A 19,450-nucleotide genomic window follows, 5' to 3' on the forward strand; every position below is an offset into this window, starting at 1 on the left:
CTTCCGGTTTTCTAGTGGTTAATTGGAGATAAGAGTCTCACTGACTTTCCTGCCTGGGCTGGCTGTGAACCTCGATCCTCAGCTCCTGAGTCGCCGGGATGACAGGCGCGAGCCACCGGCTCCCGGCTATAAGTTGGGTTTTGTTTCTCATCTGTTTGTCATATATAAACACGCTCCCACCTTTATTTGGCCATATTGAAATACTAGAGCACAACCTCCCATCCACATCTTGGGGGAGCATGACCTGAGAATCTGTTGGATTAGAGAGAGTGGCACTAAAAGGACTGGGCAGAACTGTGCAGTGACAGCATGGCACTTGTGGATTTCAGCTTGGCCCCTGTAGTGTTGTTTTACCCTGCTTCCTGGCCCCTCTGGCTTCTGTGTTCACTGTTCTAAGCACCGAGTATGCTTGGGAGTCTTCCTCATCCGGTTTCTGCCGCTCCCCAACAGTCCTTGGAGCTTTGATTATGGTGTATGGTGGGACCTGAACTCAGTGCTATCCTTGAACTTTACCACTTGAGCCACAGCTTCCACTTCTGGCTTTTCTTGGTGGCAGATTAGAGATAAGAGCTTCATTGACTTTGCTGCTTGGACTGGCTTTGAACCTTGCTCCTCAGATCTCAGCCTCCTGAGTTGCTCCATTTACCTTCTCGATTCCCCACCTCTGAATCCTGCTCTGGGGAGCAGTCTTCAACTTACAAGCTTTGGGGATTACTTCAAATTCAGATCGTTACAGAAGATGGGAATCATCACAGTTCAAGGCAGAGAGCCAATGTGGTGGTTCATGTCTGTGATACAGGATGTGATTATGGGAGACTGTAGGTAGAAGGATCACGGTCTGATGCCAGCCCTGAACAAAGAAATGCAATTTCCTGCCTGAAAAACAACTCAAACCAAGGAGTGCCTGGGAATATGGTTCAGGTGTTAAGAGTGCATGCCTACGCAAGCGTGAGGCCCCGAGTTCAAACCCTAGCACCTCAGAATAACAATAAGTATATTAATAACAGTATAAGAAAACTTTTTTCTTTGGGCTGGGAAGGTGGCTCAGTGGTAGAGCACTTGCCTTGCATGCATGAGGCCCTGGGTTCGATTCCCCAGCACCACATAAGCAAAAAGAAAAAAAGCCGGAAGTGGCGCTGTGGCTCAAGTGGTAGAGTGCTAGCCTTGAGCTGAAGAGCTGAGGAACAACGCCCGGGCCCAGAGTTCAGGCCTTGCGACTGGACCAAAAAAAAAAAAAAATAGAAAACTTTTTTCTTTTTAGCAGCTTTATTGAGATAAAATGTATATACTGACGATCACTTAAATTTACAACACAATAGTTTTTTAATATTACATTCTAATTTGGGGGGGGTAAAATACAACAAGAGTTGTCATTTTAAATCTATAATTCAAGCTCTGAGAATGTGGCTTAGTGGTAGAGTGCTTGTCTAGCATGCATGAAACCCTGGGTTTGATTCCTCAGTACCACTTATACAGAAAAGGCCAGAAGTGGTTCTGTGGCTCAAGAGTGCTAGCCTTGAGCAAAAGAAGTTCCAGGACTGGCAAATAATAATAATAATAACAATAATAATACATAGAGGTATTATGCATTAATGCATTATGCATTAGTTAGCATGCACAGCCGTCGTCATGTATTTCTAAACCTGTTCTTTTTGGTAGTACTAGGGTTTGAATTCAGAGCTTCCATGTTTACTAGCCAGGTGCTCTACCACTTGACCCATGCCCTGGCTCTTTTTACTTTCATTATTCTTTTAAATAGGTTCTTGCTTTGTGTCCAGTCTGGTCTGGACCATGATCCTTGTATTTATACTTTCTGCACGGTTGAGATAGTAGGTGCACATAGCTTTTTATTAGTTGAGAAAGGAGTCTTACTAACCTTTGCGTAGGCTATCTTCAAACCTTCAGTTTCTCAAATCCTTCCAACTTCTGCCTCCCAAGTAGCTAGGATTACATGCAGGAGCCCGGCTCTGGAGTTTTTTTTTTTTTTCTTTCTCCCAACAGAAACTCTGTACTCAATGAATAGTAACTCCTATCACCCCACCCCATCTTCTGGTCCCATCTTGCCATCACTACCCCATTTTTTCTGTCTATAGAAGTGCCGCCATTGGTCCAGGTCCTGCACTGGCATGCTTACTAAATATATTGCCAGAGCAGTCTCCAGGACGCCGTCCCCCCCCCCCCCCCACACACACACACCCATCACTGCCGCTTTCCTGTGGCCTGAAATAATCTGTGTCTGTAACTTGGAATAAAGGTGAACTTGCTTGCTTGCTTGCTTGCTTCTGGTAGGAAGAAGGAGGAGGAGTACATATATTGAGAGATTTGGTGAACTGTATAGAAACAGTTTTGCATCAAAACTAGAAGTAGGACATGTGCAGAGCAGTAGAAGAAAATCTGTTTCACAGCTCATGAAAGGGCCTAGGGCTGTTTGCACACTCAGCGCAGGTCTGAGTAGAGCCGTGTCTTGAGCTGCTGGGCATCCTCTCAGCCACTGTGCCTGGATGCTGTGCTTCCCGTTTTCTGGACTGTTTCCCAACAACTTCTGCCACATGTGTTGGTAGCTTCAGCAGCCCGGAGTTTGAATTCCCCTTTATTCAGTGTTCACAAGCCTGGTCCACCCCAGGGTAGAACCTGGGTAAAAGGGCAAAGAACCATTTCTGTCCATTTGCATCTATGACAAGGGTTCAGTTTAAGTAGATTTGTTATTTTTTTCTATTATAAAATAATTTGGGGGGCTAGGAAGGTGGCTCAGTGGTAGAGCGCTTGCCTTGCTTGCCTGAGGCCCTGGGTTCGATTCCTTAGCACCACATAAGCAAAAAGAAAAAAGCCGGAAGTGGCGCTGTGGCTCAAGTGGTAGAGCGCTAGCCTTGAGCTGAGGAGCTGAGGGACAGTGCTCAGACCCAGAGTTCAGGCCCCACGACCGGACCAAAAAAATAATAATAATAATAATAATAATTTGGTTGTTACTAAAAAATATGAAAATAAAACAGTGAAGAGAGTGGTAAGGGCTCTGTAAGCACATTGATGTTTCTTACATATTTTCCCTTTGGTTACACATATACACACACATACTTTTATATGCTCTGAAGTCATAAATTTCTTAACATGGGCAGTTTTTAACCTGTGTACATGTGTTGTAACATTTGCAAATATGCCAATATGTAGCCCTACACATAGTCTTTGTGCTCTTTATAAATGTTACCTTTGATTCTCAAGAGTCTTTGCCAAGATAACTTTGTTACAGTTTGTAATGTATTTGTGACATGTTGGTGCATGAAAGAAGAGTTTTTTCTGATCTCCTGACCTGCCTTTGAGCAGGCCACCTTCACCCCAGGCTTCCCTTCCCTGCCTCACCGCCTCACCCACCCCCTCCTCAAAACTTTTATTTACATATTTTCCCAAGAGTGTTCATCTTTTTTTTTTTCCTTTTAGTTGTATAGCTATCTTTATATTGTTAGGAATGATACAAGAATAAGTTAAAAGTTTTAATTCTTTTATTTTCATGTCTTATACTAGGATTGAACCTTGGGCCTTACTTCTCCTAGGCAAGTGCTCTGCCATTTGAGCTATGCCCTCAGCCCTTTGGGGGTTTTTGGTTGGTTGGTTGGTTGGTTGGTTGGTTGGCTGGTTGGTTGGTTGGTTGGTTGGTTGGCTGGCTGGCTGGTTGGCTATGGGGCTTGAGTTCTGGGCCTGGGCGCTGTCCCTCAGCTTTTCAGCTCAAGGCTAGCACTCTACCACTTGAGCCACAGTGCTCTTTTCAGTTTTCTGGTAGTTTATTTGAGATAAGAGTTTCTCGGCTTTTCCTGCTCCAGCTGGCTTTGAAGTGTGATCCTCAGATTTCAGCCTCTTGAGTTGCTAGGATTATAGGCATGAGCCACTGGTGCCTGGCCTTTGAGGGTTTTTTGTTGTTGTTGGTTTTCTTTTTTTTCCTTTTTTTTTTTTTGTATCACTTTAGGAAAGTTCTTAAACCAGGCCCAAGCTTTGGTTTCTTTATCTGTACAATGGGAACCATAGTACATAAAGTTATTACAAAAGGACTCAATTACAGAACATATGGGGAAGCATTTCGCAAATTGTAAGTTTTCAATAAATGGGTTATTAATTTTGTGCATATTTTAGCAAGTTTTTAAAGTTATGGAAATACAGGATGTTACTTAATATTCACTCAAAATGAAGTGCTTTAAAAGTATAATGTGATGCCCTGAAACCAACAGAGGTCACCTATTCAAAGAAAACTGATTATTTAAAATACCTTGGTAGAAGCCAGGTGCCGAGGCTGAATTTATAATCCTTGTTATTTGGGAGGCTGAGATCTAAGGATCTTGTTTACCAGTCAGCCCAGGCAGACTAACCCTTGAGACTCTTCAATTAATGAGCAAAAAAAAACATAACTGAAACCCCATTACACACACACACACACACACACACACACACACACACACACACACACACACACACGCGCGCGCACAGGGGTTAGGAATGTGGCACATAGTAGGGTACCTGCCTAGCATTGTGAGCCACTGTTCAGTATGTGCCTGCTTCAGAACTAGGCCAGGTGAAGATGAAGAAAGTGAATGTTATACGTTGCTGCATCACAGTGTGTCACAGCAACCCCATGAGATAGGTCTTTATTCCTTAAGATACAGACGCAGCTCTCGGCTGCCAATGTCAGCGAGCATGGACGTGACGTTCTGGCCAATGTGGCTGTGCGGCTTTCTACACCGAAGGGTCAGACAGAGTTTGGTCACTGCAGTCCTCCGGAATTGCCTCTGCACCTCGGGATTTGATGCCGGAGCCACCACAGGCTCTCCCTAACTTTTTAATGGGCTGGTCTTGCACTCATTCTCCCACGTAGGCGGGATTATAGGTGGACACAACTATACCCAGCTTGCGTGTGTGTCTTTTGTTTCTCATGTTGTCTCATTTTCCATCTTACCCTCTTTTTCTTTATCTTTTTCTTTTGTACTATTTTTTGGCTGTACTAGTGGTTGGACTCAGGCCCTGTGCTTGCTAGACAGATTCTCTACCACTTGAGCCACACTCTAGCCTTTTCTGCTTTCATTATTTCTGCAAGAGGAGCTCACATTTTGTGTGGGCTAGCCTGGACTGCAGTCCTCCTATTGAAGCTTCCTGCATAGCTGGGATGGCCAGCACCTAACTTCTGTCTGTCTGTCTGTCTGTCCTCTCTCCTAACCTCCTTCCATTCTACCCTGCCCCCTCGCACCCAGCATATATTATGTGAAATTGTCTGGGGTGCCTTGTATATGTACTGTTAGTACTTCACAGCAGCCCTGCAGTGGTGTGCCACAACATCCTCGTGTTTGGAGCTGGGAGGTGAGCTGACTGAGCAGCAAGAAGCACACCTATGCTTTCCGTGTGGGAGTCTTGGTGACAGGCTCTCTCCCTCCTAGGCTAGGGACCACCACACATGACACCTGCAATGAGGACACGTATAGCACCTTGCTGCAGAGGTACCAGCGCTCTGAGGAGGAGCTGCACAGAGTTGCTGAGGAATGGCTAGAGTGCCAGAAGAGGATAGATGCCTATGTGGATGAGCAGGTGAGTGATGGGCCTAAGGTGCAGCAGATCCCAACAGAGCCCCCTCCACTCTCCCCCCCCCCGCCCCGCCCCTGGCAGGGGCCCTGCTCACTGGGCAGCAAAGAATGGCAGCACCACAAACAGCCTGCTGAGCAGTCAGTTGACTGGGTGACACTCGCTGCCACTTGCATAGACTGTTACATCCTCAAATGGGAGCCTTAGAGACATTGAAAAGCCATCAGGGAAAAGTTTGCTGAACACTATGCTTCCCAGAGCCCATTTTTCGCCCATCCAGAGCCGTCTAGAAATGGAGCATGGGCACCTACATGGATGCTTGGGAGAGGGGCAGGTTGGGAGGTAGACCATGCCTGTGGAGACGTATCTAATGCATTGGTATATGAGGTAGCTACAGCCTTAGAGTGACGCCATCTTTGATTAGATGTCCTCTGCCACTCACCCCTGGCCTCCCAGCTTTCTAGAGGTCATCAAGAAGAACACTCAACATGGGGGAGAGGGTGTGTGTGTGTCTGTGTGTGTGTCTGTGTGTGTGTGTCTGTGTGTGTGTCTGTGTGTGAAGAACACTCAACATGGGGGGGAGGGGTGTGTGTGTGTGTGTGTGTGTGTGTTTTGCCAGTCATGGAGCCTGAACTCTGGGCCTGGGCGCTGTCCCTCAGCTCTTCAGCTCAAGGCTAGTGCTCTACCACTTGAGCCACAGCACTACTTCCAGCTTTTTCTGCTTATGTAGTGCTGAGGAATCGAACCCAGGGCCTCATGCATGCAAGGCAAGCGCTCTTCCACTGAGCCACCTTCCCAGCCCCATGGCTGTATTGTAAAGGTCATGGTGGTACGAGGAATAAAAAGGAGAAGTGCCAGTGTTCTATACTGTGCTTATGAGACTACAAGATTAGGGCTGTGGTTCTAGATACAGATGTGTGCTAATCCCATATGTGTCGTGCGAGCATCCATTTGAATGTTGCTGTCACCTGTCAGAGTGCTGAGCAGGTGAGAAGGAGGAAGGGCCTGGCATGTGCCTGCCTCTCACAGGTTTTAGCTGCCACAGCTGGTAACTGCCTTCTACAGCAATGGTCTCACTGTGGCCACAGGCACTGTGGTGGTACATGACCCCTTCTCTAGAGCTAGGGACAGCCTGTCTTTCTGTGGTCTTTGTTGTTCTGCCTTTCACATTTGTCACATTATGGAATTGGGTGCTGTTGAGCCTGTCCTAGGGCCAGTGGCCTCAAGAAATGTGGTATGCTCCTGAGCCACACTTTCCCTTCCTTATTCCCACACATGTGGCGCTTCGGGGCTTCAGAACGGGGCTGCATGTCTGAGTGGCTCCCTTCCACATGTGCTTGGTAGAGAGAAGTTGCTTGGTGTTGTCTTTAGACTGAGTGTGTCCCTAAATCGTTTTGTCTGCCTGTGGAACCAGAGCCTTCTTCCCTGGTTGTGGCCTGTCATTGATCATGACTCCTTGCTCAGCTGCTGTGGGAAGAGGGCACTTTCCAAGCTGTTTAACAGATGGCAGGATGGCACACAGTGGAGCAAATCTGATGGTAGGAAGCTCTGCTTGTGGCTTGTCTGGGTAAGGATAGCCAGACAGGCAGAATTTGGGTAGTTCATCTGTCTGTAGCCGCTGCTAGGCTTGTGCAGAAGGTCTCAAGCCTCCAAATAGCCAACAGTGCAGTCACAGAGTCCACATTGTTTTATTTTACAGTAATAGGGATTAAGCCTAGGGCCCTCTGCCTGATAGCAAGCATGCTGTTACGTGAGCCATACTTCTGGCCCCTGCGTTTGTAATCGTTTGTCTATATTGTATTTTACCCTAGCTGACCTCAAACTCAAGATCCCCCTGCCTCTGCTTCCCAGGTAGCTGGGAGTCTACACGTGTCACTTTGCTCAATGTAGAACCTGCCTTTCATGTGAGAAAAGCACTTACGGGACAGGTTTGATAAGGGGGTAAGCTGCTGAAAGGAATACCTGCCAGCACACTTGAGCATTGTGCTTGTGTTTGGTTGAAAGATGATATTTCTTGTGTATATCATTTCTGCCATGTGAAGAAAATCTGAAAATGTTCTGGTTGCTGTTACTAACATGTTTTGTTTTTACATTCCTTTTCTAGATGACAATGAAAACTAAGCAGCGTACACTAACAGAAGATTGGGAGATATTTAAGCAAAGGCGATTTATTGAAGAACAGGTAAGGTTGTCAACAGGATAGGCAATTAAAGGAAATCCACCCTACTCTGCACAGAGCTGATGGCACCTCAGCGTGCAGTTGTGCTCCGTGTGACAGACACCTTTTGAGGAACACATGGACATTTTTTGCCAGGGGTTAGGCACTGAAAGACAGTGATTTTTAACCTCAAAGTACACTAACTCACATTCTGTTCTTCCCATACTCGTCAAGGAAAAGGCACATTTACATGCCTTGGTTCCGAGTGTCCTTGAGTTAGACAGCTGTTGTTCAGAGCTCCCCTGCTCCCCTACAGGGCACGCAGTATCTCCAGCATACACACCACAAGGCTAAGGATGTGCCTGAGATACCAGAGCTGGGATTCAGTCCAGCTTCTCAGGTGGCACGCAGGGCCCTGCCTCCAGCAGGACTGCTGTCCGACCCTCCCCGTCCCAGCAGCTCTGCACCTTCTGCGGGCAGGGCTTTGACAGAGCCTACCAGTCACCTTCCCATGACTGGCCTCCTGACCCTCCACTTTGTTTTGAAACTTACCAGAAGCCAGACGCTTGTAGCTCACGCCTGTCATCCTAGCTGCTCAGGAGGCTGAGATCTGAGGATTGCAGTTCAAAGCCAGCCCAGGCAGGAAAGTCCGTGAGACTCTATCTACAATAAACCACTCAGAAGCCGGGCGCTGGTGGCTCACGCCTGTAATCCTAGCTACTCAGGAGGCTGAGATCTGAGGATCGCGGTTCAAAGCCAGCCCGGGCAAGAAAGACCGTGAGACTCCTATCTCCAATAAACCACCAGAAAACCGGAAGTGGCGCTGTAGCTCAAGTGGTAGAGCGCTCGCCTTGAGCTGAAGAGCTGAGGGACAACGCCCAGGCCCAGAGTTCAAGCCCCACGACCAACAAAAAAAAATAAAAATAAAAAAATAAACCACTCAGAAAACCGCAAGTGGCGCTATGGCTCAAGTGGTAGAGCGCTCGCCTTGAGCTGAAGAGCTGAGGGACAGCGCCCAGGCCCAGAGTTCAGGCCCTATGACCGACAAAAAAAAAAAAGAAAGAAGCTTACCAGATTTCTCATTGGTGTGTCGTGCACACTCCTGCCCCTGCCCTGACCTTTATGGTCTACTTTGTGAGTCTCAGTCCCTGGTGGTTCTTAAATATTGGTGGTTTCCTGCCTTCCTCCATGCTCACTTTGTGCTCTATTTTTTTCTTTCCTTTCTCCCTTCCTCTGTCCCTTTCTTTTGTGTTTGATGTTAAGGATCAAATCCAGGGCCTTGCTTGTTTAAGCAATTGCTCTGCCTCTAAACTATATCCTGAGCTTGTTCTATCCTATTGAGTGGCAGCATTTCTAGTTACCACTTGTCTCAATTCCAAGACTGGCCCAGATTTCCTTCTCTTTGAAATATAGATGCCTCCTAGTCAGTGGGAAGTGAGTGCCTCTTTCTGAGTTCAGCCTTTCCTCCTTGAACACATGTCCATTCCCACAGCTCTCTTCCTTGTGCTTCACAAGTCCTGGGCACACAGCAGGAGTTTAGAGATGGGGTATGTGCCCGCATCCCTGCTGTGAGATGTCTGTGGTGTGGGCACACAGTACACTTGCTGAAGCTTCTGGGCCCAGTGTGACTCAGCCCTGGCTTCTGACTCCAGGGTAGCAAGCTGCCCCTGCTCCTCTCTGCCTGAGAATTGGACCCATTGGTTTCTATGTGAGCATGGCTTGTATTTCTGTTGTTACCCACAGACAGGAAAGTATCACACAAAATTAAGCCGCTGTTCAATACTCTCCTCTAGTTAACTAATAAGAAAGTGGTTCCTGGCGAGAGCAACTTCACAGACACCGTGAGGCACGTGCTGTCATCCCGGCTGAGCCTGCCCGACTGTCCCAACTGCAGCTACAGGAGAAGGTGAGCTGGGCTGCTGCCTGCCGCCCTAAACCAGGCCGAGGACACGGTGGCCCGCGTGCTGGCTTTCTTGGTAACTGTCCTTAATTCCCAATCAGATGTGCTTGTGATGACTGCAGCCTGTCACACATCCTCACTTGTGGTATCATGGACCCCCCGGTCACTGATGACATCCACATTCACCAGCTACCCCTGCAAGTGGACTCTGCTCCCGACTATCTCTCTGAGACACGCCCACCTAGCACGTCCTCCGCCAGCTCAGGGTCAGGCTCCAGCTCTCCCATCACAGTTGAGCACCATCCCAGACTCATCCTCACAGACAATGGCTCTGCACCAACTTTGTAAGTCGTGACTCTAACAGTATCCAATAATAAGAAATACAGACTCAGTAACGTCTATAGAAGTATGAGCATCGTTGTAGTTCTTTTCATTAAAAAAAAAGACCTTTCATGGATTTAAGCATCTTCTAAAACATGAAATAGTAAACCTAAACTTGACAATATTTTATTACCTTAAAAATGATAAATTATTAAATGCCAGTACAGAAAAAAATAAACACACACAACAAACACATGTTGGTGTGCAGGGAAGTGTCTGCTCATTGTGCCGGAGCGGGCCACTGCTCATCGCCTCATTGTCAGCCCTGTGCTCATGCTGCTCCATGCCTTGCTAAGAGCTCAGCCCATCGCGTTAGCAAGCAGGTGAAGGTTTGTTTTCTGTGTTCCACATCTTTAAGGCGAGGGATTTGTGCGCTCTCACTGACCCACGTTGCAGGTGCCTGCTCCTAGATACCTTCGGCATTGTGGCCTTACCCTTTGCAGACTTTGTATGCTGACTCTTGGCTGGGTCACACATAGATTGTGTGTGTGGTTTCCTAAACATGCTGAAGTTTCTGTTGCACATGTGTTCTTGTGTTACTGTGCAGTCAGTAGGCGCCCTGGAGAGGTGCCCAAATAGGAGAGGTTTGATACCCTGTCCTCAGCAGCTCTGTTCCTCTGATTTCTCAGACTTGATGGATATGATGCTCACAAACCCCATTTTTTTCTTACTAATTTTTTTTTTTTTTGTGGGTCGTGGGGCTTGAACTCTGGGCTTGGGCGCTGTCCCTCAGCTCTTCAGCTCAAGGCGAGCGCTCTACCACTTGAGCTACAGCGCCACTTCCGCTTTTCTGGTGGTTTATTGGAGATAGGAGTCTCACAGTCTCTCCTGCCGGGGCTGGCTTTGAACCACGATCCTCAGATCTCAGCCTCCTGAGTAGCTAGCATTACAGGCGTGAGCCACCAGCGCCTGGCTTTCTTACTAATTTAAGGTGCTGTCAGTAGAGCTTACGGCCTTGTACATGAGAGGCAAACAGTACTGCTGAACCATACCCAAGCCCTAAACTCAGAATCCTTCTAAAGGGCCAGTCAGAATTCCATGACTCTTCATTGAAGAATATCAGCCTGCCCTGTAGCCTTAAAAGTACTGTTCCTAGCCGGGCGCCAGTGGCTCACACCTGTAATCCTAGCTACGCAGGAGGCTGAGATCTGAGGATTGCGGTTCAAAGCCAGCCCAGGCAGGAAAGTCCGTGAAACTCTTATCTCCAATAAACCACTAGAAAACTGGAAGTGGTAGAGCACTTGCCTTGAGCTGAAGAGTGCAGGGACAGCGCCCAAGCCCAGAGTTCAAGCCCCACGACCAACCAAAAAAAAAAAAAATAAGTGCTGTTCCTGGGTTGAGTGTTGAGGTTAAGATTTGTGATATGTTATCCCATTTCCTACGGAGACAGGGAAATTCACCATGTAAAGTCAGAATCCACATTGGACAAATTCAGGCTCAGACTGCTTGCTCATTGCTGCTGTGGCTGCCGACAAATGTCAGCTGTGGGCCTCTGGTGAGTGCTGCATGACGGAGCCTCTCACCTGGGCCAGAGCTACTCCCTGCTGGCTGGGCAGCCTGGTCGGGCCTCCAGGCCTTTGGGCCTTGGGCAGCTTGTGATTTGTGTCTTCCACATGCCAGCTGCTGCGATGTGAAGATGTCCAGTGTGGTCCTTGGATTGCGTTGTCTCTCCCACGCTGACTTTACTTGGGGAGGGAGCGCGGGTGGCTTCCCTCAGCGCTCCATGCCTCTGGTGGACCTCCGTCAGGTCAGCCGCAGCTGAGCAGCCACTTTGTTCAGAACAGATCCCTGGCTTCCCCAGCAGCGCAGCCGCGCCAGTGGCAGCACTACAGGAGTGGGGTGACTGTCGCCCTGTGCCCAGGCAGCCTGGTACCTCGCATGAACAGTTGCTGTTTGTCTCCCTTCAGTAAGCTCCAGGGTTTGACATAGCACAACTGGTTGATGCTTGTCTCCTTAAAAAGAGAGAGGACAACTGGATGTGGTAATCCTGAGCACCCTTTGCTAGTGAAGACTCTTTCTGGTCCTTGGAACTTTGGCCTCATAGAGACCATTGTGTGCCTAAGCGGATGCAACTCATGAGTGTGCTGGTGGAGCCGTGGGCAGCCACGTGTAGTTCTCCAGCACCAGGAAGTCACAGTTGTTTGTTTGTTTGTTTTGCCAGTCCTGGGGCTTGTGAACTCAGGGCCTGGGCACTGACCCTGAGCCAGCACTTTACCACTTGAGCCACAGCTCTACTTCTAGTTTTTTGGTGGTTATTTGGAAAGAAGATGGAGTATCTTGACCATGATCCTCAGTTCTCAGCCTCCTGAGTAGCTAGGGTTACAAGCATGAGCCATCAGCGTTTGACTAAGAAGTCACATAGTTGTTTTTTGTTCGTTTGTTTTTTGTTTGTTTGTTTGTTTTGTTATTTTGCCTGTCCTGTGGCTTGAATTAAGGGCCTGGGCACTGTCCCTGAACTTCTTTTTGCTCAAGGCTAGCACTCTACCACTTGAATCACAGCGCCACTTCCACCTTTTTCTGTTTATGAGGTACTGAGGAATTGAACCCAGGGCTTCATGCATGCTAGGCAAGCACTCTACCACTAAGCCACGTTCCCAGTCTAGAAGTCACATTGTTAAGTGACCCTCATAAACAAAAACCATGAGTTTGATTCTTTTAAGATTAACTATTTCACCAGGCCCTAATAGCTGATGCCTGTAATCCTAGGTGCTCAGGCTGAGATCTGAGGATCATAGTTGGAAGTCAGCCTGGGCAGGAAAGTTTGTGAGACTCTTATCTCCAATTACGTATCCTTCCTACCTCCCACCTTCTCCTCTCCCCCAAAAAGTTGGAAGTGGAACTGTGGCTCAAGTGGTAGAACATTAGTCTTGAGCAATAGAGCTCAGAGACAGCGCCCAGGTTCTGAGTTCAAGTTCCAGGACTGGCAAAAAAAAAAAAAATCCAACTGTAGAGACCAGAGGCTGTTCTCTGTGCCCTTTGCATTTTACTTAAAGATTGCATCCTGCTTCCGAGCGGTGCAGAGCTGTGTGCAGGGAGTTACAGGCCAGAGCACAGATCTGACCATGTGTTTGTGGTTTCACTATTTGTTACCCTTCCCGGCCTGTTTTTGGTTCCGGTGACTTAGAGGTGTTAAGCAGCAGGAATGGCACTTTACCCAGTGCTCTCTTAGAGAAGGGGTACTCAGCACGTGGCTCCTCATGGCCCTCCCTAAGCCAAGGGCTTCGTGGTGACGTCTCTGCTTGCCTCAGTTGTAGTGATGATGAAGATGTCGCACCGTTGTCAGCAAAGTTTGCTGACATCTACCCATTGAGCAACTACGATGACACTGAGGTGGTGGCCAACATGAATGGGGTCCACAGCGAGATGGATGGCGGTGGGGAAAACCTGGCCCTGAAAGATGAGGTATGGGTTCATAGTGACAGCGTGGTCTGATGGTTAACTTTGACATTGTTCTGCTTTGAAGCATTAGCTACACAAGGCTGTCTTTAAAGTCTCCTCAGGTAAGCAGCACTAGTAGCAGCTCTTCAGAAGCTGGTGATGAAGAAGCAGATGGTGAGAGTAGTGGGGAGCCCCCAGGAGCTCCAAAAGAAGATGGGACCCTAGGAAGTGGAAGCCCCAGGGCCGAGGAGAGGCGAGGGGACACCCCGCCCCCGTCCTACCCAGCTCAGCAGGTACGTGTCCTGCTTCCAAGAGTCTGTGTGTGTGTTTCCCTTTTCTTTTTTTTTTTTCTGTTAGCCATGGGGCTTGAACTCAGGGCTGGGCGCTGTTACTGAGCTTTATTGCTTAAGGTGAGCGCTCTACCACTTTGAGCCACAGCGTCACTTCCAGTTTTCTGCAGGTTCATTGGAGATGACAATCTCACAGACTTTCCTGCCTGGGCTGCCTTTGAACCACGATCCTCAAATCTCAGCCTCCTTGGCAGTTAGGATTACAGGCGTGAGCCGCCGGTGCCCAGCTATGTCTTGTGGTATCTTCAGACTAGAACTAGAGATAAATAAGCCATATTTATAAGCCATAACTAGAGATAAATAAGCCATATGACCCCCCCCCACTCTAGTTTTGTTTCTCTCGCTTAAATCTGTGATGATCTGTCCTGACTTCAACGCTGCCCTGCTCCATGGTGAGTGTCGGGGTTTGTCTGTGTGTCTCCTGTGTGGAGCCAAGGAGGTTTGGTGCTTCTGTAATTAAGCTTTTTTTTTTTTGTCGGTCATGGGATCTGAACTCTGGGCCTGAGCGCTGTCCCTCAGCTCTTCTGCTCCAGGCTAGCGCCCTACCACTTGAGCCAAAGTACCACTTCCTGGTGCTTTTGTTTTAGCTAGCCTAGGCTAGCTTTGAGTTTGTCGCCCTTCTGCTCCCACCTCTCCAGTGTGGTATCTGTAATTTGCACCACCAGGCCCAGTTCAGGAGATGTTTTGTTGGTTGGTTGCTGAGGTTTGAACACAGCGTCTCCCTCTGTCTCAAACCACAGTCTTCCCTATCTCAGCTTCCCAAGTAAGCTAAGAAAGACTACAGGCGCCCAGCTTCTAGTTCCTGCTCCAGTGTGCACGGGACCTAGATCAGTAGGGGCACCTCAGCAGATACCCAGCTGGTGAATGATCCTCTCTTTGTAGCCTTTCTCGGACTCAATCTAGTTCCTCCACCCCCCCCCCCACTGGGAGGGCCCTAGTGAGCCCAGGCCCCCCCCCCCATGAGTCAACAGCTTTGTATTTGTTTTGTGACTTTAACTTAATTCGTGCCACTCTTTGTTTACATTGAACAAGTGCTTCTCTTTTCTTTGCTTTTAGGCTGAACAAACTCCAAACACTTGTGAATGTCATGTTTGTAAACAAGAAGCTTCTGGGCTGACCGCCGCAGCAATGACGGCTGCAGCCCTGCCTCCTGGCCATCAGTTCCTGAGCCCAGAGAAACCCACACACCCCGCGCTTCACCTGTACCCCCACATCCATGGACATGTACCCTTGCACACCGTCCCCCACCTGCCTCGGCCACTTATCCACCCTACCTTGTATACAGCGCCCCCTTTCACACACAGTAAGGTAAGCTGAGGCAGAAAGGCCTGGAAGTCCTTCCTGCCTGTGTCACTGAGCTCTTACAGGAGCTCCCACAAAACCAGCACCCCTGGGTAATTGAAAGGCCCTCCTAGGACCGTGCGCAACATTTGCCCTCCGTCTTTCAAGTGCTTAAAATTTTGAACCTTTACAATTGGAAAACAAATTGGGGGATCAGTGATGGTTTACTTCACTCAGAATTACCTAGCTCTTAAGAGATTTCAGGTGATGTTGATTCACGCTCCCCTCATGGCTCAAGGACCCAGCTCTTTTCCTTAATTTGATAGGTAATTTACCTGAATACTAGCATGAGTCCTCTCTGGGTTCTACAGGGTCTAAATAATTATGAAACTTCAGCTTGAAGTCCGAGGATTTACAGAAATATAGAAGCTACCCAAGAGCCCAAAGTACGATATCTTAAAAATCCTTGACTAGGCACTGATGACTCATGCCTGTAATCCTAGCTACTCACAAGGCTGAGATCTAAGGGTCAGGGTTCAAAGCCAGCCCAGGCAGGAAAGTCCATGAGACTCTTATCTCCAGTTAACCACCAGAAAACCAGAAGTGGTGCTGTGGAGCTGAGTGAGGGACAGCGCCCAGGGCCTGAGTTCAAGCCCCAGAACAGGCACCAAAAAAAGAAAAATTATATTCTGAGGCTGTGGAGAGGTAGTTGAAGGGCTGATAGGATAGGCCTTGAAGATCTAGAAAACAGTTGGTTTATATTAATTTCTTCTCGAACCTTGTTTGAATATTTAGCATCTTAGACTTATAAGTGAAATTTTTAATTAATGTCAATCTTTGTATCTATCTAGCTTTGTTTGCCTTTCTAGCTTTTTAAAAAATTTTGTTATACCAGTTATTTTGGCTCAAGGTTATCTTTAGTCAGTCAAATTTATAATTTTCTTAAAACTCTGCTACAACAGAGAGTCCCAACTGAAAAAGAGTCTAACGCCCCATGGAAAAGAAGTCTGCAGGCCTCATTCATGCTTTCTTCCTTGGGGAACCTGTTTGCTGGGGAAGGACTCGGGGAAGATCTGTCACACAGGCTTAGGAAAGAGTTTGTCATGTTCCACTTCACTAATTACTCAGCACCTACTCAGAGTCAGGCTTAGACTTTTGTTGAGTGCAACTTGACTTGAACTCTTAGTGATGTCTTCAGTGAAATGCTTTTCAAAGCATTTTTCAGAGATATAGTACAATACAGGTTATTTTTTCCTAGTCCTGAGGAAAGATAATAAAATTTTCTGTCATATAATGGCACTGGTTGAAACGTTCAAGAATTAATTCGTAAAATTGTTCATGATAGTACATGCCAGTAATCCCAGCACTTGAGTAGAAGTAGGAGGGTCGGAAGTTCAAGGGCACTGGGCTACATGGTAAGTTCTACCCTGGGCACTGTAGAAAGACCTTGTATCAAAAAAAAAAAAAAAAAAAAAAAAAAGCAGTAGAGGGGGAAAAGTTGGTGGAAATAGCCCAGAAGAATAATAGAAGTTAGAATGTGTCCTCAGGGTATGCAGAGACTGTAGTTAATAACTGGCTGTTGGCTCACCCCTGTTATCCCAACTACTCAGGAGGCTGAGATCTGAGGACAGTCTGTGAGACTCTTATCTACATTCACAACCAAAAAGCCAGAAGTGGAACTGTGGCACTGTCTTGAGCAAAAAAGCTCAAGCCAAAAGCTCAGGGGCAATGAGTCCAAGCCCCAGTACCAGCACAAAAAAAGGAAAAACATTTTGAACCCTAGTTTATATTTTTAAATGCCTTTATGCCAGTGATACATTATTTTTTTTAATTTTTTATTGTAAAGATACTATACAGAGGGTTACCAGTGATACATTATTTTTTATTGAAATTAAGTTATTTGAAAATTCAAAGTAGTTGCAAAAGAAAAAAGTAATAAGTTCTAGAAAAAAAAATACGTCTGAAGAGAGCTTGCCCAGCTGCCCCGGGCCCTGGCGCGCCCAACAGTGGGGCTGGGTGGGTGGTGAGCGCTGTAATGCAGTGTCAGGTTTAATTTCCAAACATTATGGGCTAATGACATACTGTATGATTTTTTTTTTTTTTTTTTTTGTCGGTCCTGGGGCTTGAACTCTGGGCCTGGGCGCTGTCCTTCAGCTCTTCAGCTCAAGGTGAGCGCTCTACCACTTGAGCCACAGCGCCACTTCCGGTTTTCTGGTGGTTTATTGGAGATAGGAGTCTCAGGGTCTCTCCTGCCCGGGCTGGCTTTGAACCGCGATCCTCAGATCTCAGCCTCCTGAGTAGCTAGGATTACAGGCGTGAGCCACCAGCGCCCGGCTTACTGTATGATTTTTTTTTTTTTCTGGTACTGGGAGTTCAACCTAGGGCCTTGTATTGTACATCCTGGGCCAGCACTTTTGCCACTGAGCTTCACCCCAGCCCTGATTGCTACTCTTGAATTTATGAACGTGTGTTTCATATGGAACGTGATTTACCCTGGTGTCTCCAGAAAAATGTGATCCAAAAATGTCTGCGCAGCCGATTGATGATATAAGGGAGTTAGCATGCATGTCCTTTCCTGGTGCTCTGCCTGCAGAGTCTGTCTGCTATTTGTTGAAAATTCCAACTTAAGATAGTGGATTCATCTGCTTCTCCTTGCAGTACTTTTTTTTGTTTTGTTTTGTTTTTGCATCATTTAGTTTTATACTTTGTTTTAGGGGCTCATATGTGTCCTTTTGGAAAACTGACCTATGACATAATTCCCCTCATCCCCCTCAACTCTTCTTCAGATTAAAGTCCTTCCGGCTTTTTAAAAAAAATTTATTAGTTTTTGCATAATATACTTTTTTTCCATCTCTTTACCTGTTTCTCTTTTCTTATTGTGAAGTAGCTTAACATGAAATGTAGTGTCTTAACTACTTCTAAGGGTACAGTCAGTAGAACTAAAAATGCATTTATAATATTGTGCATCATTGCTGGGCATTAGTGGCTCACGCCTGTCATCCTAACTTCTCAGGAGACTGAGATCTGAGGATCACGGTTCAAAGTTCAAAGTCAGCTGGGCGCGGGGGGTGGGGGAGGGGCAGAAATGACAGGAAAATCCAAGAGACTCTGATCTCCAATAAACCACCAGAAAACCAGAAGTGGTGCTGTGGCTCAAGAGGTCAAGCACTGGCCTTGAGCTGAAGAGCTGAGGGACAGCGCCGAGGCCCAGAGTTCAAGCCCCACGACTGACAAAAAATATAAATACATAAAATAAATATTGTGCATCAGTCACAACCATCCACCTCTGCAGGCTTTACATTTTGTAAAATTGAAACTTTTGACCCATTAAATGGCAGCTTCCTTCTCCTCGGCAGCACAGATAATGACAGCTCTACTTTTGACAGCTCTAAAATCGTCATCTGAGTGGAATTATACTATGGTTGTCTTTTTGTGGGTGGTTTATTTTATATTAACATAATGTCTCAAGCATATTACAGAATTTTCTTCTTAGAACAGCATTCCTTTATAAGGATAGCTGCATTTTCCTGTCCTTTCATTACCCATGAATGCGTAGGTTGTTTTCCCTGTTATGGCCAGTGCTGCCCTGAATATAGATGGACACAGATTTCTTTGACAGTCCCTTCAACTCTTGAGTCTGTCCTCAGAAGTAGAAGTGTTCGATTTGATGGTAACTGCTGTCATCATGTTTTCAGACTGGCTGTGCCAGTTTGCAACAGGTAGCACCTGCTGGTGTCTTTCTTTTTTTTTTTTTTTTGGTGGGGGGGGGGGGTCCGGTCGTGGACCCTGAACTCTGGGCCTGGGCGCTGTCTCTCAGCTCTTCAGCTCAAGGCTAGAGCTCTACCACTTGAGCCACAGCGCCACTTCCGGCTTTTTTTCTTTTTGCTGATGTGATGCTGAGGAATCGAACCCAGGGCCTGATGCATGCAAGGCAAGCGCTCTACCACTGAGCCACCTTTCCAGCTGGTTGGTGTCTTTCTTTTGGTAGTCGCCATCCTAGTGGGAAGAAGGGTTATGACATTGTTACCTTAATTTGCATTTCTCTAATGTTTAGTGATGTTGAACACCTTTTCATATATTCAGTGGCCTTTCTTTTCCTTCCTGTTCCATTTCTTTCATTTGTCTGTCTGTCTTGCTTAGATTACACATTATACATTACACATTTTTTATGACGATAGCTTTATGTTCTGAGTTCAGAAATTGGCAATTGTGAATCCTCTAGTTTTCATCTTTCAAGATTGTTCTTTTTGGGCTGCGAAATTGGCTCAGTGGTAGAGTGCTTGCCTCTCATGCATGAGGCCCTGGGTTCCATTCCTCAGTACCACATAAGCAAAAAAAGCTGGAAGTGGCGCTGTGGCTCAAGTGGTAGGGAGCTAGCCTTGAGCTGAAGAGCTGGGGGACAGCATCCAGGCCCAGAGTTCAGGCCCCACGACTGACTCCCAAAAAAAA

General features: G+C 47.0%; 1 protein-coding gene across 1 annotated transcript in view; it reads left to right on the plus strand.

The window, feature by feature from the left end:
* Positions 1-19,450, plus strand: part of Fam193a (family with sequence similarity 193 member A) — a 122,539-nt gene that overhangs the window by 74,259 nt on the left and 28,830 nt on the right. The window contains exons 7-13 of the mRNA XM_070021706.1: positions 5,412-5,559; positions 7,658-7,735; positions 9,505-9,617; positions 9,713-9,955; positions 13,241-13,394; positions 13,484-13,663; positions 14,777-15,028. Of these exons, the coding sequence (XP_069877807.1) occupies positions 5,412-5,559; positions 7,658-7,735; positions 9,505-9,617; positions 9,713-9,955; positions 13,241-13,394; positions 13,484-13,663; positions 14,777-15,028 (1,168 nt within the window). The remainder of the gene's footprint in view (positions 1-5,411; positions 5,560-7,657; positions 7,736-9,504; positions 9,618-9,712; positions 9,956-13,240; positions 13,395-13,483; positions 13,664-14,776; positions 15,029-19,450) is intronic.

Source organism: Dipodomys merriami, unplaced genomic scaffold, assembly GCF_024711535.1.
Source record: "Dipodomys merriami isolate MVZ:Mamm:240054 unplaced genomic scaffold, mDipMer1.0.p SCAF_143, whole genome shotgun sequence".
Taxonomy (NCBI): Eukaryota; Metazoa; Chordata; class Mammalia; order Rodentia; family Heteromyidae; genus Dipodomys; species Dipodomys merriami.